Source organism: Talpa occidentalis, unplaced genomic scaffold, assembly GCF_014898055.3.
Source record: "Talpa occidentalis isolate TD23 unplaced genomic scaffold, MPIMG_talOcc4v2.1 talOcc4.5, whole genome shotgun sequence".
Lineage (NCBI taxonomy): Eukaryota > Metazoa > Chordata > Mammalia > Eulipotyphla > Talpidae > Talpa > Talpa occidentalis.
Window position 1 is genome coordinate 126,027,334 of NW_023604861.1, and position 22,377 is coordinate 126,049,710.

At 59.4% G+C, this 22,377-nt stretch overlaps 2 protein-coding genes and 1 non-coding gene across 3 annotated transcripts in view; 1 reads left to right on the forward strand and 2 right to left on the reverse strand.

Annotated features, from left to right (window-relative positions):
- Positions 1-5,442, forward strand: part of HADHA (hydroxyacyl-CoA dehydrogenase trifunctional multienzyme complex subunit alpha) — a 30,073-nt gene extending 24,631 nt beyond the window's left edge. Inside the window, exons 14-20 of the mRNA XM_037528394.2 lie at positions 406-492; positions 1,721-1,861; positions 2,276-2,344; positions 3,377-3,572; positions 4,244-4,358; positions 4,687-4,832; positions 4,919-5,442. Coding sequence (XP_037384291.1) covers positions 406-492; positions 1,721-1,861; positions 2,276-2,344; positions 3,377-3,572; positions 4,244-4,358; positions 4,687-4,832; positions 4,919-5,064 — 900 coding nt within the window. The 3' untranslated portion in view covers positions 5,065-5,442. The remainder of the gene's footprint in view (positions 1-405; positions 493-1,720; positions 1,862-2,275; positions 2,345-3,376; positions 3,573-4,243; positions 4,359-4,686; positions 4,833-4,918) is intronic.
- Positions 2,539-2,600, reverse strand: LOC119260015 (U7 small nuclear RNA). Its single transcript, XR_005128655.1, has one exon. It is a non-coding gene; the product is annotated as a U7 small nuclear RNA (small nuclear RNA).
- A 468-nt stretch (positions 5,443-5,910) lies between the features above and the next one.
- On the reverse strand, positions 5,911-21,534 carry GAREM2 (GRB2 associated regulator of MAPK1 subtype 2). Its single transcript, XM_037526894.1, is given in 7 exon segments — positions 5,911-8,958; positions 9,488-9,706; positions 10,745-10,995; positions 10,998-11,783; positions 12,558-12,688; positions 18,367-18,507; positions 21,423-21,534. Coding segments are annotated over 7 exon segments (2,670 nt in total). The 3' UTR covers positions 5,911-7,928.
- Positions 21,535-22,377: the final 843 nt, after the last annotated feature.

Below are 22,377 nucleotides of genomic sequence, written 5' to 3' on the forward strand. Positions count from 1 at the left end.
CTGCAGTTGACAGAGCCACTTCTGCTGCTTTCTATTGGTAAAAATGAGTCACAGGCCAGCCCAGACTCAGAGGGATGGAAAACAGACTCTACCTCTGGCCTGATTCAAGGCCATCTTTTAAGTGTTTCTCTAAGTTGTTGTATTTACCTAACTCCTAAGAGATAGTCTCCAGGCTAGGACTAGACAACCGTTTGATGGGTGAGAAGAAGACAAGTGAATAGGAAAGAGAAGAGGGCAGCAATGCCAGGGACAAAGCCCTCGGTGATCACGAGTGTCGGAATGTTAGCTACTGTCTGAGCAACTGAGAGGCTGGGCCGGGCCCAGGCGTCACATACTAGCTTCACTTTGCTCTCTGCTCATCTCCCGGGCCTACATGACACATTCTTAAATGTTGTTCCCCTGCAGGTGATTCCAGATCACTGTATCTTTGCCAGTAACACATCTGCTCTCCCTATCAATGGAATTGCTTCTGTCAGCAAAAGACCTGAGAAGGTAAATTCTGGACAGAGGAAACCCAAACTGTTTTACTGCTCTAGGCTCACTGAGGAAGGCTTAGAACCTCAGAGAGACATGGAGAGAGGTGGTAATGTTTTCCCCAAAATTGGTCACTTCAAGATCTGTGTGTTTATTGTGTGTAAATTTGTTAATAAAGACTACTTCCTTTTTTCTCAGGATACTGAATCTGAATCAGATTTTAAATATTACAGGTTAGAAGCAATTTTTGGATTACTAAGTTTATGTAACATTTACGTGACCTGTGTGTTACAAAATGCTAAGTGGGCAGCCTCGGGGATAGGTTGACCTGTGTTGGAATCCCACTCTGCCACTTTCTGAGTCTAAGCTGTTGATTTTAACCTCCAATGTCTTTATTCCTCATCTAGAGAAAGAGACCTACTAGTTCAGAGTAGTAATGAATTAAATATAAGGAATAAGTGATAAATGTATCATTAAAGAACAGTGGGTAGTAAGCAGTCAATAAATGGCGATATTAATGATAGCTAACGTGGGGAGGGGAGCAAACTATAAATTGATGAATAGACAATACAGTTGTGAAGACTGTAATTGTTAGTTTAATGAGGTGGTTCTCAAATGTGAGCATGTATCAGAATCACCTAGAAGGCTTTCTGAACATAGATCTGCACACTGCCCCTAGAGTTTCTCGTTCAGTAGGTCTAGGGAGGGCCTGAGAATTTGCAGTTCTAACAGTCCTAGGTGGTGCTAATGCTGCTGGCCCAAAACTTCATTTTGACACTCATTAGTTTAGTGAGTCTTCACATGCATTTGAGTGTTGAGAAATGTTATTTAAACCCTGTCTCCTGGTGATAAGACCTGTCTGTGTAAAATCCAGATACATCTCTCTAACAGCCCAGCATACTACTTCCCCCCTCTTCCCACAAAGTGACTCTGTCACCTAAACCATCATCATCATTAATACAGCTGGAACCTTCATTCATCTCAGTAAATCTAATTGACCTTTAGCTGTGACTGTGGCACTAATTGTTGATAGCATTATGCACCCCTGGTGCAAAGCCCTGGTAGCAAGTAGAAGAGGGGGTTCCAGTAACCTCTCCCTGAATATAGTAAACGTTTTACCACAGAACCATGGAACCAAGCCCCTGGATGGCATCATGTGTTTCTGTATCTCAACAGCCTCAATTTCCCAGCAGAAAGGAAAGCTCTGATTTAAATCTTTCTTAAATCTCTCTGTCCCCCCGGCCAGGTAATTGGCATGCACTACTTCTCTCCTGTGGACAAGATGCAGCTCCTGGAGATTATCACAACTGACAAAACTTCAAAAGACACAACTGCTTCTGCTGTCGCGGTTGGTCTCAAGCAGGGGAAGGTCATCATCGTGGTTAAGGTGAGGATCTGTGTGACAGGTGGAGTTAGAGAGGTTCTGTTCAGACGCCGTACACCTCCGGGTTTGTAATTCTGGCACAGATACACTGGCTTCCCTGACTTCCCGTGTCACCTATAGCATGGACAAGTGGTGTTGACTGGACTCCTAAGTCAGGGTTGGAGGTGGGAGTGTCTGGAATGTCTTAGGTTCTCTCAGCCACTCCAGGCCTTTCAGGTGACCGTGAAACTCTTTGCTGTGCTTTTGGATTCAAACCAGACTGTACCTGGCTGTGGTTTTGCCTGCATTTTACTTTTAAGGATTCTGATTGAGATTTTAAATCACCTTGAATGTTGAAATGAATTTTGAGACTGCTTTCAAACTCAGATAGTAACCACAAGAGAGAGGCCAGTGAGCTCACGTTCTCTTCCTTGGCAGGATGGACCTGGCTTCTATACCACCAGGTGTCTTGCGCCCATGATGTCAGAAGTCATCAGAATTCTCCAGGTTGGTATCGCTCTCGCATCTTTTTCTTAAACTAGTCCTCCAAACTGATATCACAATGAGGATCAAGTTTCCTGTTAATCTACTAAGTCCTGACTCTTCTCCAAGAAGGCCCTTTGTGCCTTCTCTTTGTATCCAGTGTAGCCAGTCGTGGGCTTATGCTGCACTAAAATGGACAGAAATTTTTTTGGGGGGAAGAGGGTTTCCCAGTAAGGATCAGAAAACCTGCTAGATAAATTCTAAAAGAGTTGTAACACTTGGACAGAATTTAGCACTGCTCCTTCGCTTCCCCCATGCTCCACTAGGTCAAAGACCTCCCAACATACTGTTAGGTGCCTTTTCAGCATCCCCTTTGAGGTAAGGACTATGCAGAACTGGGGCCCACTTGGTCTGACTGGTGCTGAATTTGTTTCTGCTGCACACAGACCCTTTCAGTGGCTGTACAGTCCATCACTAGCAGAAAAGGGGGCCACGTGGGTGGAACGAGTAAAACCTGTGATTCTAAGAGTGTACCATCAAGACCCACCAGACAGGTGGCTTCGTCTCGTAACAAACTAGAACCAAAATCCAGGCTAGGCCTTTGGCATTCTAAGAACTGGTGTTGCGTGTCTGGACATTTAAAACTCACCCAAGTAGCCTTTCCCATCCAGATACAAATTACCTCTCACTGGGCACTGACCCAGACACAGGGATCGTGGGGCTCTGCTGCACAGCTGCTTGGTGACATCCCTCCATCCTGTGAAACTTAGCCTTGTCTGCTATGGAATCTTGCCACTGAGAATCAGAGTTACAAACAAGAAGGGCATGAATAATTTGCTGGTCTCTAGACCTCCTTGAAGTGTTACAGATTAGGGAAGGCTCGGGCTTTATCCTGTGCCTCCCTTAAAGACACAGCCCCAGCCCTGGGCCGGACCAGGGGCCACCCAGAAGCGAAGTGGGTATTGCACGAGACTGTGACTGAGACCAGCACAGGGAGCCTTTGTGCCAGATCAGGGATGGCCTTCCCCTGACATCCCCACTTTTCCTCCTGTTCAGGAGGGTATTGACCCTAAGAAGCTGGACGCCCTAACCACAAGCTTCGGCTTTCCTGTGGGTGCTGCCACATTGGTGGATGAAGTTGGTGTGGATGTAGCGAAGCATGTAGCAGAAGATCTAGGCAAAGCCTTTGGGGAGCGATTTGAAGGTGGAAGCTTAGAACTGCTGAAACAGATGGTGTCCAAAGGCTTCCTGGGTGAGTAATCTCAAGAAAATATAATTAGCACCATCAGTCACAAAGAGTCTAGAAGCCCATGTGGAAGAGTAGTTCCTAAACATAGAGCGCACTATTGCAGGGAATTTCAAAAATGATTTCGTGAAAACTTCTTAGGCTGGGCCTGCAGTTTATGGGGGAAAGGCAGAACTCTGACCTTCTGAGGCTTTGCTGTTACCTGCCAATTTGTGCCATATAGCTGGGATTTTTATCCAGTTCAAGCCTCTCTGGCATCTGTGACGCTGTGAGCAAGCTCTGCTTGCAGGCAGCACCATGGTGTCTGGCCACCTGGGTGGAGCAAGTAAAATCTCTGAGTCTAAGAGTGTATCGTCAAGGCCCACCAGAGAGGTGGCTTCCTCTCTTGGCAAAGTAAAAGCAAAATCCACAATAGACCCTTGGCATCCTAAGGTCTGGTGTTCTGTGTCTGGACATTTAAAACCCACCCAAGTGGCCTTTCTCATCCAGATAGACAGATTACCAAGCTCCAAGAAACACAAGATATTTCTTCCTTCTCTACCAAACTAAATTTCTGGGGTTAGGTATACAAATTCAGGGATACAGATGAGAGACTATTTTCTAAGAAATAGTAGAGATGAGGATTCTCAAGCCAGGAGTGAGAACTCTTTTTTTTTTTTTTTTTTTGCTGCTTTTAGGTCGCAAGTCTGGGAAGGGTTTTTACATCTACCAGGAAGGTGTGAAGAATAAGAGTTTGAATTCCGACATGGATGGTATTTTGGCAGGTCTGAAGGTGCCTGCTAAGCCTGAGGTGTAAGTTAACTTGACCCATGCCATGCAGACCTGTTCTCCTCAGCCCACAGCCGCCCCGCTGCCTTCCATCCTCTCTGTCACAGCCACCGTGCCTGATGAGGCACAGGGCCGTATACTCTGCCCTTCACATGCCACCTGGTTCTCTGCCAAGCGTAAGGGTAGGGGCTGCACCACACCCTTGAGAGGGGGCTCGATTTCAGGTTAATTAGGGCAAGGAGTTCTCCGCTGCCTGCGGCCCCACCAGCCCCAGCCCTCATTCACGTTCTGCACCTGCACGTCCTGCCTTGCTCTTCCTTTACTCTCTGCATGAATGTCTCCCTGTCGGCAGCGCCTCTGATGAAGACGTCCAGTACCGCCTGGTGACCCGATTCGTGAATGAGGCAGCCCTGTGCCTGCAGGAAGGGATCTTGGCCACTCCTGCGGAGGGAGACATCGGGGCCGTCTTTGGGCTTGGCTTCCCCCCCTGCCTTGGAGGTTGGTGCTGCAAGTTGGGAAGGTAACTCGCTTTATCCCAGAGTCCTTGTTGCTCTCCTTCAGCAAAGCCCTGTTTCTCCATTTAGGGCCTTTCCGCTTTGTGGATCTGTATGGTGCCCAGAAGATAGTAGACCGGCTCAGGAAGTATGAGGCTGCCTACGGAAAGCAGTTCACCCCGTGCCAGCTGCTCCTTGACCACGCTAACAGCCCTAACAAGAAGTTTTACCAGTGAGCAGGCCGATGGGCCTGATTCCTACACACTAACCCCCATGCTGGTTCTCCAACTGAGTGACTAGATTTATCAGAGTAGCCAGAGGGAAAGCAAACTCTGGCATTGGGTGTGCACCTTGATTGAAGTGCCTTCAGCTCTAACCGTCTTCCTCCTGGTGAAGTCTGGCTGTGAATTAGTTTGCACTTCATGCTGGAAGGTGGAGCCCACTATGCCCATGAATTCCTGGGCCCCAAGGCCCAAAGCGGCAGCGTCTCTGGAGCCTGTTCCTCCCCAGAGGCCAGTGGTGAGCAGCGGTGGTGAGAGCATTTCTGCACCCAGCCAAACGCATATCAATAAAACCCAGACTTTTCATCAGCCTCTCTGCCCCCCTGTTCCTTTTTATCTTTGCCCTTCTGATTTAAACTGTCCCTCAAGGAGTGGCTGGAATGAATTCCTGTGCTTTGGGGGTGAGAATGTTGGGAGGGTTCTAGGCAGCAGCTTACAAGAGACTGATGAGAGGATGTGGGACTCAGTGACCCTAAAGCCACCAAACCTGACTGCACTGAAGAGCTTGGGCCGGGCGCCTGCTTACAGCAGGGAGGCGGCCCTAGTGCAGCAGAGCCGGAGTAGAATATGAGGCTCTTCCCCAAATTGCATTTCCTTGTGCCCGCTTTTACCCAGCTTTTTTCTGAGGTCACTCATTCCTGTGTGTTCCCCAGAGTGTTTGTGGGAAAACTGGAGTTAGGCAGTTGAAGAGACAACTTCCTGTCGAGTACACCCGTATGTCTTGACTGCTCCAGGGCCTAGACGGTGCTCACATAGTGATCCGGTGGCTCAGGTGAGCGGTACCCCGACGCCCATCCACCCCACCACCTCCCTCCTGCTACTTGCACCTCTGCCGCTCCCCCCACCCCTGGGCACAGCAGTGGTCTGGTGAGCAGTGTTGGGCTCCTGACTGGGTCAGCAGAAGGATGCACACTGAGTGTGTGTGGAATCAACTCAGGTCCCATGATGTGATGAGACCAGTGATGACTCCTGTCTCTGCTCCCGGTCCCAGGATAGCAGGCCAGGAGCCTCGCCCTGGTGCTACTACACACTGACATTGGTTGCAAGGGAGCCAGACTCTAATGCCAAGTCATCTCTCAGTGGTAGTTACCAGACAGCCTTTGGAAGATAGAGAACTGGTCCTCTGCGCAAGGCCATTAACAGATTAACAGGCCTCTTAGGTGGGACAGTAAATTTGGGCCCTGGCTAGCGGCACTCATCTTTAAGTCTGGACTTCCGTTCAGTGGCACGAGGTAAGTGTGAATTGTGAAACATTCGTGGGAGTTGGAAGATTCTCTTAAGGCTGGGGCTGGTGAGGGGCATTCAGAAAGGCACAAGGGCTAGCGCTAGCAGCTGCCTCCAGGGAACAGACAAACGGAACACCCACCCCCCCATTCCAGAGTCCTCTCCTGCCCGCCTGTGTGCAGCAGCCTGTCATCCCCACGGTCTCCAAAAGAAGCAAGCGGTGACACCCAGGGCTCCACTTGCACTATGCTTCAGTGGCTTGAGTTTATTTCTCTAGTCATTGAGGATTCAGGATGTGACCAGCTAGAAAAGCAGATGCCTCGGCATCAGTTTCTGCTCCCCTGGCCTCAGAGCTGAGGCAGCCTGCTTGGGGCATGAGCACCAGTGTGGCTTCGCTACTCTTAAGACAGAAAAGTAGAGGAAATAAATATCTAGACAGGCTAGGTAAGGCAGAAAACGCTGTCCCTCTGGGCCTGACACCGTGGTCATGAGGACACTCTATGGCTCTGGGTAGGGGAGCCGGCGGGCACAGTCCGGGGTGGTTGTACACAATGGCAGCATGCTGGGTGCCCAGCAGAGCCCCATTCCAGGGCATGCAGGCCTGCTTTGAAGCATGTGGCTAAGCCCAGGACTGAGTTCCACAGGGAAAGGAAAGGTCAATTTCCCCACACCACATGCTTTCCCATCTATACCCTCCTGTGGCAGTGACAGAAAACCAGGGAAAGACATCGTGTTTGCCACAGTCGGGTGATGGGGACAGGAGACTGGAATGACCGAGGCCACCTGTCTCTCGAATCAAGGAGCAGCTGCCCACAATCTGCTCTTCCATGGTGGCACAATCATCCCGGACGGGACCCACCCTGGCAGGATGGAGGGCCAGTTGGCTGGAGCTCAGGGCAGAAGTGAGGGTGCTAGAGGCACAGCGAGTGGGGGTGCATCTGCCTCCCTAAGGAGATCAGTAGGTCAACAGCAGAGCTGTGCTCTTCCACGAGCCAGAACCCAGAGGCAGAGCCTCAGCAGTGCGGGGCCACAGGCTTGCACTTGACATTTCTGTGCTCAGGGTCTGGCCCTGCATTGTGGTGGAGCAGCAGGGGGAAGGAAGGGCACCCCAGAGATCCAGAAATCACCACTCTGACTCAGGCAGCTTCCACCAAATGCCCACAGAGCGCAAAGGAGAGGGCACTTGGGGAATTTGTGCTTAGGTTACGGACCCTCCTCCCTGTCTCTAACCTGAACCTACAAGTTCAAGAAGTGCAAGATGTCTGAAGCTCCGCAGCAGGGGTTGCGAAGGGGTGAGGGCACCATGAAGGCCAGCTTTCACCCTCCTCCCTGGGAATCATGGCAAGAGTCACCAGGCCCACATGGCAGTGGTGCCTCCAGTCCTTTCCCCCTCGAAGGCAAGACGTTCCACGCAGGGGCCTGGCCCCAGAGGACCCCATTTCCAAGTGTGTCTCCCTGGAGTCACTCTGGCAGCCTAGCAGCCTCAGTCTTGGCATCCCTTCTCCCCAGCTCCGGGAGTGCTGCCCCTGCAGCCGCGGCTGGCCCCAGGGCCTCTTGGCCAGCCTGCCAAGTTGTGCAGCTGCCCACGGGGAAGGTCAGATCTTGGGCCGCCAGCCTTTGATGAACTGCATGATCTTCTTGACCTGCAGCTTGGTGAGGTGGAAGTCGTCAGCCAGGATGTCCTCACTGAGCTGGACAAAGATGCTGCCATCAATGCGTTCTCGGGCGAAGAAGCTCACCACATCCTCTGAGAGCCCTATGAAACGCAGACTTCGAGAGACTTCCTCCAGAGAGAGTGCAGACAGGTCAGCGGGGGGCTGCCAGGAGGACGCATCCCGGCCTCCCCAGCCTGCAGCACCATCCCGAGGACTGGCAGGAGGCCCTTCCAGGCGCCCTTGGGTGAGAAGGAGTCGAGTTCCGCCTGCCTCCGGCCCCTGCAGGGCCGCTGGTGACAGTGGGGCAGGGACCTGCCGCAGCACCAAACCTTCAGCCTCAAAGGCCTTGGGAGGGCCAAGTGGTGAAAGACAGGGTCCAGGCCCAGATGCCCCCGCAGCTCTGGGCTCCTGACAGCGCAGCAGCTCGGGCTCTGGAGAGCTGCCCTGCCCCAGCTCAAAGGGATCAAAGGACTCCAGGACTGGTTCCTGCCACTCAGAGGAAGAGGAGGAGGAGGTAGGGCAGGAGGAGGTGGGAGCAGCTGCAAAAGTCTGGCCTGGAGAGCCTGGGCCTGGGGAATAAGCAGGGCTGGAGGTAGCCAGGGGCCCCGAGGTGGCTGTGGGCCCAGAAGAGGAGGCCGCCGCAGGGCCTGAGGGGTAGGCAGGCCCGGAAAAGGGGTTGAGAGCTCCAAAAGGAGCAAAGCGTTTCTGGGGGTGAGCAGGCTTGAACAGAGGCGGGCAGCTGTGGTAGGTCTTGACAGGGCTGTCAGTCCCCAAGAGGGAGGCAGCTCGACTGCTCAGGGGCTCTGTGAGGACCCAGGAGGCCTGGCTGGGCTGCGTGGTCGAGGGCAGGGGTCCCGGGGGTGGGCGGCTAGAGGACTCGCCCACCTTGCAGTCTCCCCAGGTGCAAGGGTAGCAATAGAGGGAGTAGGCATCCGGCGACGGAGAGCCACTGCCACTGCGGGAGCCCACCCTGTGGGCAGAGACAGACGGATGCAGGAAGGTGAGGCGGAGCAAGGAGAGCCAACGGCGTTACAGTCACACACGCAGCAAGCTACCCTCTGCCAGGGCACAGCGGCCACCACGCGATCTCAGCAACACTGACCTGCACCCCAGCCTCCAGGCCTGAGACCCCCAGGAAAGACAAGCTAAACCGAAGGACACACAATTTTTAAAATAGCGAGGCGCAGTCCGCCCTGTGGCAGAGTCGCAGACTGGAGGACACCAGAACAAACGCGCCCACCCCATCCTCAGCATTCAGGAAGCGAACTGAGCAGGAAGGTGGCAGCCCCAGGGACTGACTGGGCCCGACTCCCAGGCCCTAGACAGCAGCGCCCTCTTCCTCAGCTAGTGCTCAGGCACCTGCGCCCTCCGAAGAACCCCCAAGACAACTCCCACCCCACCCTTTAGTCATCCTTTCCTCGGCACCGGTTCCCTCTCAGCCCTCCCGTGCCTCCATCGGCCTTAGGAGGACCCACCGCCAAGAAAAGGAAGGGGCTCACCCATCCTGGAGGCCGGAGGAGTAGTAGGAGAGGCTGGAGCTGGGTGAGTGGACAGGCTGCAGCTTGGGGAAGCGTGGGGGCACCGGAGGGCTGCCCGAGAGCCGGCTGCTGCCATTGCCACCCCGGGGAGGCACAGGCGGGGCGTTGAGCAGGCGGCACTCCTCCTTCACCTGCAAGCAGAGGGCCAGGACTCCACCCCCGTCCTCAGGAGCTGTCCCGCTGTCCCCGGGGTGTCTGGGACTGACACCTCACCCACTGGGCAGAGGCTACCTTACCTGACACCTCAACTGCTCCCCCGCCCCCCCTTCTGGGCTCTGCAGCCCGTTTCTCTCATGCAGGGAGCACGACACAGACAGCGCCTCCTATCGCCTTGGAAAGCCACCCTGAGCCTGAGCGTAGGAGCGTGGAAGTAGATCAAAAACAACCCGGCAGGGCCTCCCCGGTGGCGCAGCGGTTGAGCGCTGGGCTGCGAAGCTGCCCGCAGCCTCCGCGGCGCCGGTTCGATCCCCGGCTGCTCCCAGCCACCAGAGGAGGGTCCCACATGGCGCGCAGACCTCTCCTGCCTCCTGCTGCTCCCCTCAGCAGTGTGCTTCGGTCCTTCTGCCTGCTCTGCTCCCCGCTCTGGCTCTGGTGAATTCTCTCACCCTCCCGCGCTTCTGACTGTACCCAGTGCTTGTATAAATAAGTAAATAAATCTTTAAAAAAAAAAAATTTAACCCGGCAGAGGGAGAAAGGAAAGGAAGCGTCTGCCGTCTGGATCCTTCCTTGCAGCTCAAGTACCCGGAGCCGACTCGCGGGAGGCTGGGAGGTGCCCGCGGTCTGTGGAGCAGCGCCCTGGGGAGAGGCAGCTAAGCGCAGGCGGTGCAGGACTTGTCAGAGCCTTTACTACACCCCGCCGGGGCGCCAACGGGAGGGCGGGGAGGGCAGCGACCCTTTTCGAAGCCTACTGCGTCGTGGAACCTTCTTTCATTCGACAGATTTACGAGTCCCGCGGCACAGAAGTTTCTGGATAATAACACCGCTCTAGACTCACCTCCAATTATCTGCGGCTGAGGACGCGCTGGCGTCCTGTCCCCCCGCCTCCCAATGCCGCCTTCCTGGCACCCCTCGGCACAAACCCTCCCCGGGGCTGGCGGCTGGGACAGCAAGGGGCCCCCACTTTGCATGTAGGCCCAAACATGCACCCCCCGCCCGCCCGGGCCGCCACCTCCCCGCGGGAGAGAGGCTCCCACGCGCCCCGCTCCGCGCACCACTCACCGCCTCGGACTTGGGGGCACGGGAGGCGGCGGCGCCTCGGGCTCCTGGCGGGGCGAGCCGGAGGCCCCGAAGGAGATGAGGTCGGGCCCCGGGGGCGGCCGCGCGCGGCCCTCGGCGAGGCCCTCGGCGGCCTGGTGCGTCCACAGCTCCTCGTAGGGGATCTCGGGGGGCGGCGCGGCGGGCTCGGGCGCGCCGGCCCACTCGGGGCTCACGTACTCCTGGTCGCCGTCGCCGGGCGGCGCGGGGGCGCGCGCGGGCGCGGGGCGCGCGGGGGCGCGGGCAGGCAGAGGCGCGCGCGGCGCGGGCTGGCGCAGTCGTCGGCGAGCTCGGCGGGCGCCTCGCGCACGGCCGTGGAGTACTCGTCGGGGTCGAAGCGCTCGCGGCAGTAGGAGGCGCTGTCGCGCACCAGGCGCTCGACGCGCGGGTCCCCGGCCAGCAGGCCCTGCGGCAGCGCGAAGCGCGGCGTGTCCGTGAGCAGCAGGAAGTGCAGCGGCGCGGGGCCCTCGCGGCGCAGCGCCAGCCCCAGCACCACGGTCTTGGAGATGATGCTCACCAGCTTGTAGCAGTGGCCCTCGCGCACCGGGTGCAGGTCGTAGGGGTTGCGCGGCGGCCGGCTGGGCACCAGCACGTTCACCGGGAGGCGCACGCGCTCGATGATGGCGCGCACCGTGTGCTCGCCCTCCTGCATCTGCAGCTCCAGCGGGCTGCGCGTGCTGAAGCGGCCCTGGCACTGGAAGGGCAGGCTCAGGCTCTCGTTGGTGCGGTGGTTCATGCAGATGAGGCAGGGCATCTTGCCTTTGAGGGGCCTGGCGCCCCCGCCGCCGGCCCCAGCCCCCGCGCTCCCCGGGCCGCCGCCGCCACCCACCCCGGCCAGCGCCCCGGCCCGGCCCAGCTTGCGCAGCAGCGTGGTGAAGCGCGAGCGCTCCTTGGTGGTCTTGGCGCACAGGATCTCCGCCTGGCCCATGAGCGTGAGCTCGTCGCCCGCGTGCAGCGTGAAGTTGTACACCTCGCTGTCCTCGCTGAACTCACCCGACACCACCTGGGGACCCCAGAGACAGGGCAGGCCTCAGCCAGGGCCCTAGGGCAAGCCAGCCGTGCCAGGTCCTCCGGGACCCAGGAGGGCCGCCGCCTCTTGGAGCCTTCCCAGGACTGACTGAGCCCAGATGGAGCGCAAGGGATGAGGGGGTGTGAGGGGTCAGGAGAACCACTTTCCACCCTGAAGAGCCCCCCCCAATCCCCCCTCGCCCTGGCCTCAGATGAGTTACCTCCAGGGCCTTAATTACGTCATGAAATAATTTCCTTGGGACAGTTGCTATAAGCATTAAATAGACTGTGTACACAGTGAAATTATGTAGACTATGTATACTTGGAAATTAGTCAATAAATGGCTTTTCCTAACATCTTTACAACTTGCACATGCCCTATCCATTCAACAAGGTGACTGTGAGAGATAGAGGGTGACCGATGTGAAAGGGGTTTGCACACAGTAAAGAGCTACCTGCATACATTTGCACCTAGTACAACTACCACAGCTCCTGGCAGATGCTAGGGCAGGCAGCCCCAAAAGGCCATGAGCCTTCACACACACTGCCTCCTGTTCCACCACCTTTTGCAGGAAGTTTCTCCATCCAGTGCACGGATATCCAGCGCTGTGACAATCCCAACTGTGCCAAAGCCCTTTAGGGACAACCAGTGGCCACACTATGAGAGCTTGTCTCCTGGACCCTACTGGCACCCCTCCGGCTAGGGTCCAGGTCACCCCTAAGGGAAGGGGGAAGGTGGGAGCAGCACGCCTGGTCCGGGAAAGACTGACCTTGACACTGAAGGTGATGGCTTCCATCACAAAGATGCGGTCGGGGAAGACACTGGCCACCTCTTCCACGCTGCTGAAGTACCTCACCGGCTCCCGCACGTCCCGGGCCTGCTCTAGGAGCTTGAACTTCCCTGTGCAGGAGGAAACACAGGCTGTGCAGGGACTCCATGCTTGCTGAGAACCTGGCCTGCACAGTCCCTGCTTCTTGCTACCCTCATCTCAGCCAGGCGCTCTGAAACTCAGGTGGACAGAAAAGCAGATTTTAGCCAGCATGGGATGGAAGGGGCTGGTCATCTGGCTCACGCCTCTGTGGGAGGTGAGCACAGATCTTAGCAACTAGAGCCCAACCCACACCTGTGAAGAGCTTGCGAGTACACAGTGAGGCCAGGAGCTGCCTGCCCAGAGCTATGAGTCCCAGAGCTGCCTGTACCCAGACACTTGAACACAGTTGTCTCTAACCAAACATCGGTGTGGCATTGAGGATGCTGGCTCCTGGCTTGGTCCCTGCCCCCCTGATTTACTGCACCCCTGTGCAAGTCCATTCCCATCTGGGTCCTCACATGAGGGTTTTGGAGCAGATGATCACAGGCCCTCCCTGGGTCTGGCTCCTTGGATTGCTTATCTACACCAAAGTACTGAGCAGGCCAGCGGCCCAGCCCTAGGCCTTGGAGGCCCCAGGAGAGCCACTCAGACCCTAGCTCTGTCCCAGAACCCTGTCCTAAACCAACATCCAGCCTCCCTGTCCCAGAGGCCTCTATTCCATGCCCAGCAAAGCTGCCTCCCTTGGGTGAGGCCTCCTCAACCTGCATCTAGGACTGTTTTGCTGATCCAGTAGATACTGTCATGAGACACATATTTGAAAGGATGATGATCACCCATGCAGCTGACATCCTGTGTAAACCATGTCTCCCCTAACCAGCTGCACACCTTTTATGTGTCCAGCTACATGAGCACAAACACCGGCTGCCAACTGCCCTGGCACCTAAATGGATGACCTCTTCTCAGGCCTTACTCAGTAGGATGAGTCCTGTACAGAAGCGGAGACAGCAGCTGAGAGAAGACAAGGTGACCCTAGCTTCTGCAGTTTTCCTGTTGGTGGCTTCTGTCACTTAGTCACTCTACAAACATTTACAAAACACCCACTGTGTGCCAGACACTGTGCTAGGCCTGACAGTGGGTGCTAATCTGGATAAAATACAGTCTGCTCTCAAGGAAATCACATACGGTGGGTGTGACTGTGAGCCCCAGTGATGGCGGGATGATGTCACGTGCTGCAACAGACTCGTGAAAAAAAGAGGTAGAGGACGGCTAAGTTGGGGTAAGCCTTCCTGGCAGAGTCTGAGGGGCCACTGAGCTGCACCCTGAGAATGAAAAGAGATTTAGAGAATGGACAGTCCACATGAAAGAAATCACATGAGCAAAGACAGACATAGGAAAGCAGGCTGCGGCCTAAGATGGTGAGTGCCTGGCGGGCAGGACTCCAGGAGGGAGGTGACATGAGGTAAAGAGACAGCAACCGGGTGTGAGAGGTTCTGAATGCCAGGCTAAGACAGAAGGACTTTATTCGGTAAGAAATGAGACCCATTGCTGTGTTCTGAGCAAGGAAACACAGAGCTCAAAGTTGAAACTTTACAAAGATAACTGGGAGACCATTCAGGGAAGTGACCAGTACTGGATTCTAGAGAAGAGCAGGGCAAAGGCAGAGGGAAGGGCAAGAAACAAGCAGGCCAAAAGATACTTAAAGGGGGGCCTCCCTGGCGGCACAAGGGGTTAAGATGTCCACGACCACTGCAGCACGAGTTCGATCCCCGGCCAGAAGCTATCCACATGGCGCAGACCTCTCTCATCTCGCCCGCTGCTCCCCTCAGCAGTGTGTTTCAGTAGATCTGCCTGTTCTGCTCCCCACTCTGTCTCTGGTGAATCCTCTCACCCCCCACACCCCCCGCACCTCCATCCTACACCCCAGTTCTTATATGCATAAATAAGTAAATCTTAAAAAAAAAAAACTTCAAGGGGACCTCATCAGACTGGGTGACAGGTGAGGGGGTGGCAGGGGAGGAAGGGCCAAGGGTGGTGTGCTTAGTCCACCAGCCTGGAACAGAGAGGGCAGAGCTGTTAACCCCAACTGGAAACATGCTGCGGGGCAGGCCTGCCTCTAGGTGGTGCCCCAGGATAGTGAGCGTGTGGGTGCAGGGCCTGGAGCCCTGGTCAGAAGTGCAGACTGAGGACACCAGGCCACAGGAGGCATCAGCTGCCGGCAGGCAAGCCAGCCCAGGGGACTGAAGGGCCGAGGGTGCTCACACTCGGGGGCTCTCCTCCCGGAAACATGCCTGGGCCCGATCCTAGCGTGAACACACACACAGCACTTCACATCTGGCGCGACGGGTCCCGGAGCCCCCAAATCCTGTCAGAAACCCAGATTAAGACCCCTTAGTGCAGGGCCTCCCCGGTGGCGCAGCGGTTGAGCGCTGGGTTGCGAAGCTGCCCGCGGCCTCTGCGGCGCCGGTTCGATCCCCGGCTGCTCCCCGGCCACCAGAGGAGGGTCCCACATGGCGTGCAGACCTCTCCTGCCGCCCGCTGCTCCCCTCAGCAGTGTACTTCGGTCCTTCTGCCTGCTCTGCTCCCCGCTCTGGCTCTGGTGAATTCTCTCACCCTCCCGCGCTTCTGACTGTACCCAGTGCATGTATAAACAAAACAAACAAACAAACCAGCAAACAAATAAATAAAGCATGCCTCTATAAAAAAAAAAAAAAAAAAAAAAAAAAAAAAAAAAGACCCCTTAGTGCAGAGTGTGAAAGCAGAGGCCCAGGGCATGCCTGCTGCAGTGACACCTAGAAGAGGAAGAGAAATGATCCAAGAAAGAGAAGATGCACAGGAGAAAGCCGGAGGGAGCCCCCTCCTCCTGCCATAGCCACTCTGAGACCCTCAGGAAGGGGTCTAGGGTGTGCCACAGCCCCGAGGGCAGCAGGGGTGAACCTGGGGAGGGGCCTGGGCAGGAGCAGGGGTCCAGCGGCAGGAGGCAGGGTCCCCCATCACCCAACAGCAAGTATTCCCAGCCCCTCCTCCCCCAGCTCCACACCCCCCCACACCCCCCACCACACCCCCCACACACCCCCCCCGACTCCCCCGCCCCCAGCCGGGCCGGGAGAAACGCCGCTGCCCCTGTGGGGAGCGCTGGAGCCGAGTGGGGCCGGAGCCGGGGAGGATGCGGCCGGGAGATCGATGTAACCATGGCAGCAGCGCCGCCCCAGCAGCAGCCCGGGTCATCGCGGCCGGGAGCGAGGAAGGGGGAGCTCCCGGGGGGCCGCCGCCCCTGGAAGCCTCTTCCGCCCGCTGCGGCCCACGGGGGCAGCTTCCTTCCTGCACCCCTTAACGAGGTCCCCGCATTTGGGGGCCTGCTCTCCCCTGGCCCGCCGGGCGCGTCGGAGCTGCCCCACCGCCAGGGGGGCCTTTCGGACGCGGAGCCTCGAGCCCCCTCCCGCCCGCGCATCCGCGGCAGCGCCCCGCGAAGAATGACGGGCGGACCCAGGGGCTCCGAAGACGGGCGAGGGGCCGAACCCCAGTTCTGCCACCAAACAGCCGGTGCCCGAGGGCAAAAGAACCTCTGGGCTCCAGTTTTCCCGGGGCAGAACGGCGGGGCGCGCGCAACACCCAGGGGCGCCCCGCGCCGCAGGGGGCCGTCGGGCCGTCGGGCTGGGCCGGTGGGGGGCTGCCTGGGGGGAGCCCGGGTGGCCCGGGGCGCCGCCGCCCTCCGCTCCCCTCCCCTCCCCCGCCCCCACGCGGCTCCCGCGTCATTGTTAATTCATTAGGCGGAATCCGCGCGCCCGCCCGCCCGCTCGCAGCGTTAACTCGCCCCGCCAGCCCCGCCCGGCCCCCGGGGCCTCGGCCTCCCCTCCCCCAAGCCCACCGCGAAGAAGGACGGGGCCGCGAGGCCCCTGCAGGCAGCTGTCACCCCCCAAACGGACACGCAGTGGAGGGGGCACCAGTGGGAGCGGCAGGAAGGGCTGGGGGCCTTGGGCCCTGGACACCGGGGGCTCCGCGCAGGTTCCCCGGATCCCGAGTGAAGCGGCCGCCGGCCCGTCGCGCCTCGGTCAGCAGCGACTCTCCCAGCCGGCACTTTCAGCCCAAGAAGATGAGCTGAGACTTCTCCCGGGGCCACGGCCTGACACCAAGGTGGGAAACATCCAGCTTGGACAGTTCTTGCTAAAGGCGCCCAGGCCAGGACAGAACCAGGTCAGAAAAGCTGTTAAGATAGTTTCCTCACTGTTTTAAGGGGTCTGGGGGCTACATGGGGGTGCCAGCTGCACGAGGTTGTTATAAAGAGCAGAAGCTGGGCCTCCCCGGTGGCGCAGCGGTTGAGCGCTGGGTTGCCAAGCTGCCCGCAGCCTCTGCAGCGCCGGTTCGATCCCCGGCTGCGACCTGGCTGCTCCCCGCCTCCGGGTGAGGGTCCCACATGGCGCGCAGACCTTCCTGCTGCGCCCACTGCTCCCCTCAGCAGTGTATTTCGTTGGTCTGCCTGTTCTGCTCCCCGCTCTGGCTCTGGTGAATTCTCTCACCCTCCCGCGCTTCTGACTGTACCCAGGGTTTGAATAAATAAATAAATAAATAAATCTTAAAAAAAAAAAAAAAGCAGAAGCTGTGTCAGAGGCTTGGACCTTATTTACCGGCTCAGGGGAGACTCAGGCAGGGCCAGAAGGGGAAAGTGTACCTGTGAGGATGGGACTGGGAGTCTCTCCAGCTCAGGGGATTCCCAACCATTGGGGGGGCAGGGTTGTAATGAAAAACATAGGACAGAAGGTGCACTGAGGCTTCTGAGCCTCCGTTTCCATGTGTGTGAAGTGAAGTTAATCAGACTTTCTCACGGGTTTGCCGAGAGGATGAAATGAAGGCAATGCTTGGCCCAGTGTCTGGAATACAGCTCGTATTAATACGCAGGAGCTGGGGTGTCCTGGGCTCAGGCTGGGAGACTGGTGGCCCCACCTTCCCTCAGAGGGCAGTAATCCTGCACACCTGGTGCCAGACAGAGTACACCAGCTCAGTTCAGGACACCTGGCTTCTGACTTTCTAGCTTGTGACCCTGGACAAGTCACTTCCTTCTTAGACCCTTTTCATCGGGTGCAAAACGAAAGGGCTACACTTGGTTTTTCTAGCAGCAGAATCTTTTCCTCAGACACAATCTTTTTTAGAAAATTAACATCATGCATAAAACTGATCAAAGTTGAAGCTCATGAGCATAATCTTTCAAACTCTGAGATGTTAACATTCAGTTTTAAAGTCAATCAATGAAAACAATGAGTTTCACACAAAAAATGGGACAAATAGGATCAGAGTTGATGCAGCCGGATAATCAACCTGAGCCTCTCTTTGTTTCTGAGTTTTTTGGTTGCACAACGCTGAGAAGATGCTGGCAGGAGACCTTCTCCTGGAGGGTGTGTTCAAAAAAAGGCTAAAAGGCAGCTCAAGGTATACACTGAAGCTCTCCAATTAGGGCGAAGGCTTGATGTGTAGTTTTTTAAAGGTATATTTTTTAATCACTAGCTTAAAATCTATTTGACATAAAATGTGAATCCAGGTTTGCAATCCTGGGAGTCACCTCTCCAGAAACCCAGGGCTCCAGGAGCACATGCAAACCACTGGGCCCTCACTCAGCAGGGCCACCACGTTGCCACCACCCTGTCCACCCTGCTCTAGCTCAGGCCTGCGGCTTCAGGGAAGCAGGTCACCAACCCCTCCCCCTTCCCCAGCCCCCCCCCTCCTGCCTACACTCCCCCCCATAAGCTTTATGCCATCTGTCCCTGGCTGGGCACACCTGGGTACTGCAGGGGGATGTCAATCTTGGGTCCGATGACATAGTGGCCCTCCTCCAGGGTGTGGGCTGTCACTGTGGTCCACTGCCGGCAGGAGTGAATAAGCAGGATGTCTCGCTCACTGACGCCCTCGGCATACTCTCCTGGGAAGGGAAAGGGAGGATAGAAGCCAAAGGGAAGGAAAAACATCAGGAGGGGCAGAAAGAACCTCTGCGCCTCCTCACCAAGACCCTGTCTGAGGACAGCTCCCCAGGATCCCCGCCCAGGTCAGCCATGCTGGAGGGACAGCAGGCTGCCAGCTGCGGCCTCGGGGCAGTTAAATCAGGCCCTGCCTCTTGGGGCTCTGGTTCCTGATGGCACCCCAGCAAACAGCCGGGCCGCCATCCTTCATTCATCATTCAATCCGAGTGCCTGCTGTCCCAGGCCCTGTGCTGGGGGCAGGAGCTCCCGGGGCATGAGCCCAGCCCTGCCCTCCAGGAACCCTTAGACCCATGGGGAGGTGGGAGGAGACATGAACTCAGAATACAGGCCACGTCTGAGGCAGTAGTGGCAGGTGCTGGGCTCTCACTGAGAGCAGCAAACTCTGGCTGGGGGTGGGGGTGGGGGTGAGGGAGACTTTCTGAGCAGGACACCCTTGAGATGGGCCTCAGCACCACCTGAGTTCATTCAGCAGGATTCTTAGCCCCAGTCACTGCCTAGGCCAGGCCAAGAGGACCCTGTTGGGTGAACAGAGTTGGCTGAGAAGGGGCTGCGGGTGTGGGTCCTGGCTGCGAGGGCTCCCCCAGAGCCATCTAGAGCTTAGGTCAGGAGAATGGCAGGGCTTAGAGGAGCTGGTTCCTGGCTCTGTCATCGCTGTTCCTTTTCACCCACTGCCACAGGCGGTCTCTGCATTCAGGGGAACCTCATCTTCAAACAGGGGGTGAGTCTCAGATGCGCCCAGCCCCATCTCAGAAGAGTTGCTTCTTGGCTTGTCTCTCCCACAGCCTTCATTCTCCCAGACTTGGGGGAACAAAGTGATGATGCCTGGGGAGGTAGACTTAAGGAGGGGGTGGGGGTCTAGACCTAGCGAAAGCTGAGCTGGGGCAGAGGTGTTGGGAGGGGTCTGGGCCGGGAGGCTGCAAACCCAGCAACGGTTTCCAGGGAAGCAGGCGAGCAGGCAAGGCTGGCCCAGCTTCCAGGAGGCCAGCGGAGCTGTCTCCTGGCTGCAGCTGGTGGGCAGGGTGGGGGTGGGGAATGCTGCTTCCAGGCCCCTCCAAGACACAAGTTTTTAAACTTCTCCCCACCCCACACCCCACCAACAGATGGGAAACGAGTTACTCTGAAAGCTGGGGTGTCCATGAGGACTGTACAAGTGGGTATAGGGGTGGGGAGGAAAAGTGTTCAGGACCTTTACTGAGGGCCTGGCGCCCACTGTGTGTGTGCATGTGTGTGCGTGTGTGTGTGCACGTGTGTGTGTTGGTGGGGGGAACGGAGACGTCCTCTTCAATGCCTCACCTTCTGGGGCAGAGGCAGCCGTCCTGCCTTGCAGGACAGTGTCCTCTTGACACTCCCCCAGCCCATCCTTCCACAGGGCACGCACCCACAACCATGGGTCACGGTCACCAAGAGTGGAGTCAGCACAGCCACTCGCCTGTCACCCCAGTGACACAGCGCGGCCCCACGGTCCCAGCAGGGGCCCTCCGGCATGCACAGGCGCACGGGAAGCTTGGAGACTGGAAGACACACTTTGATCACACACACGGGACCACAGTCCGGCTGGCACAGGCGGCCGGGCGCACACGGGCTGCACACTCACTGCCCTGCTCTGCCAGCTGTGCTCCGTGAAGGAGGAGGCCCTTCCCCGGGGGCTGCAGCCCAGTGGGAAGAACAAACTACCTGCTCTCACGGGGTGCCATGCGGGAGACAACGGGGGCGCCACAGGTGTGAAGGAACCCACAGGGCCCGGCCCAGGCTGGGCACCTCCGCAGGGACCGGGGAGGGCTGGCACGCGGAGGTGCGGGAGGCGCCCGGCGGGCCCCAGAGCCGAGCACCCGCAGGCCCCGCAGGCGCGCGCGGCCTCGCCGCTGACACGGCTGCTGGGCACCCCAAGCTGGCGATCCCGAGACCGTGGGGCGAGAAAGACGCCGGCTGCGGGCACCCTTGCCCGCCGGGGGGCCTGGACGTGCCGCGGCGCCCAACGCCGCCACGAGCTGCGGCCGACGGTGCCCAGAGCGCGGCGCCCGGGCGAGGCGGGGCTGCGCGCCCGGGAGGGGAGCCGGGGGCCGGGGCCCATTAGCATTCAGGGAAGCGAGCGTGCCAACGCGGGCCAAACCCCTATTCTTCTCGCACACAAAACCCCCGGCCTGGCTGCCAGCCCCGGCGCCCGCCCCTCCCCCGCCGCGCAGCCCCCGTCCCCGGCGGCCCCTCGCCCCGGGCGGCCCGGCGGCCCCTCCCGGCCGCGCCGGCCCCGTCGGCAGAACAGCCGGGGCGCTGGGCCCGGGGGAAGTGGGGCGACCTGGGGGGGAGGGCGGGGGCCGGACGTCACGCGGCGGGCCGACCCCCTCACGCGGGCTCCCCGGAGGGGCCCGCCCGCCCCCAGGACCCGGGGCCTCTCCTGGACGCGCCGGGCGGGGCGAGCGCGGGCCGGGCGGAGGCGGAGCGGGCTGGGGGTGGCGGCGTGGGAAGGCAGCGCCCGGACCCCGAGATGCGGAGGATGGAGGTGAGAGGCCGGAGACAAAGAGACGCAGGGGGGCGCGGCCCGGGCCGGGGTCCGGCGAGCGGCGGGGCCAGGAGGTGCACCGACGGGGCGGGCGCGGGGCTCGCCAAGCTCCGGGCGGCAGCCTGGCCGTGGGACTCCGCAGGGCCCGGCCGCCGACCCGGGTGGTGTCCGGTGCCATCGGCGGGCCCGGGCAGAGCGGACCCCCGGCTCGAGGACCCTCGGCTTCCCGGGAAGGCGCGCCGGGGGCGAGCCGGGCCCCCGCCGGGCCCAGGAGAGCGGGAGCAGCCTCTCCACGACCCCGCTAGCACCTGCCGGGAGGGTCCCCGCGGAGCCCCCGCAGCCCTCCCTGCACCCCGGTACCTGGCCCGAGGCAGGCGAGCGTGGGCAGGCGGCAGCGGCTGACGATGAGGTCGAGCGGGAAGGCGCCCATGCTCCAGCGCAGGCCCGCCAGCCCGGCCGCCAGCTTCTCCATGGCATGGGCGCCCGGGCCGGCGTCCTGCGGCCCCGACGGCCGGTCCTGCGCCGCGCGGGCTCCCGCCGCCAGCTCGCGGCTCCCCGCCTGCGGCCCGGCCGGGATGCGGTGTCACGTGGCCGGGCTCCCCGCGGGGCGCCGGCCCCCGCCCCCGGCCCTCGCCCCACCCCCGGCCCGCGCCCGCCGCGCCAAGTCCCGCCTCCCGGCCCGGCCGCCCCGCCCGCCCTCCGGGGCGCACAGGTGACCGCGCGGGCCCGGGGCGCGGGGGCCGCCGAGGGGAGTCGAAGACCCGAAGGGGCATCTGCGGGGCCGGCTCTAGGGGCTCGTCCTCCCGCCCCGCAGAGGGCGTCTGGGCCCTTCCCCGGGGCGACGCGGGCCCTCGCCCCGGGATTCGCCCCCCACCCCGAGCCGGGCCCCGCTCCGCTGCCCAAAGCGCCGGCCGGATCCACCGCGGCGGGTCCCCCCGAGGCCGCCGCCTGTGGGACGCTCCTCACCTCCAGCGGGCCAGCCCCGTCACCGAGGTGCAGGCTGCGCGCGAGCGCAGATGGCAGGGGGTGCCCCGGCCCCGGCTGCGGCCACGGATCCTACTGCCTGCCGCTGCGGCCGCCCGACTCCTCCCCGACGGCCCCACCTCGGGCAGCCTCCAAGCTCCCCGCGCCCTCGTGCGGGGCTCCCCACGCCCGGAGCCGGGCGCCCGGCACAGCGGCTCCTCCGTGGCGCGCCCCGAGAGGCGAGGACGCCGAGGGCGAGCATGTGCTGGGGGGGCGTCCGCGCTCCCGGGCGCCCGGCCCTTCTTAGTCCCTTTCCCTCGTCTGCTCTCCTCAGCTCGCCTCGCCTCCCCCT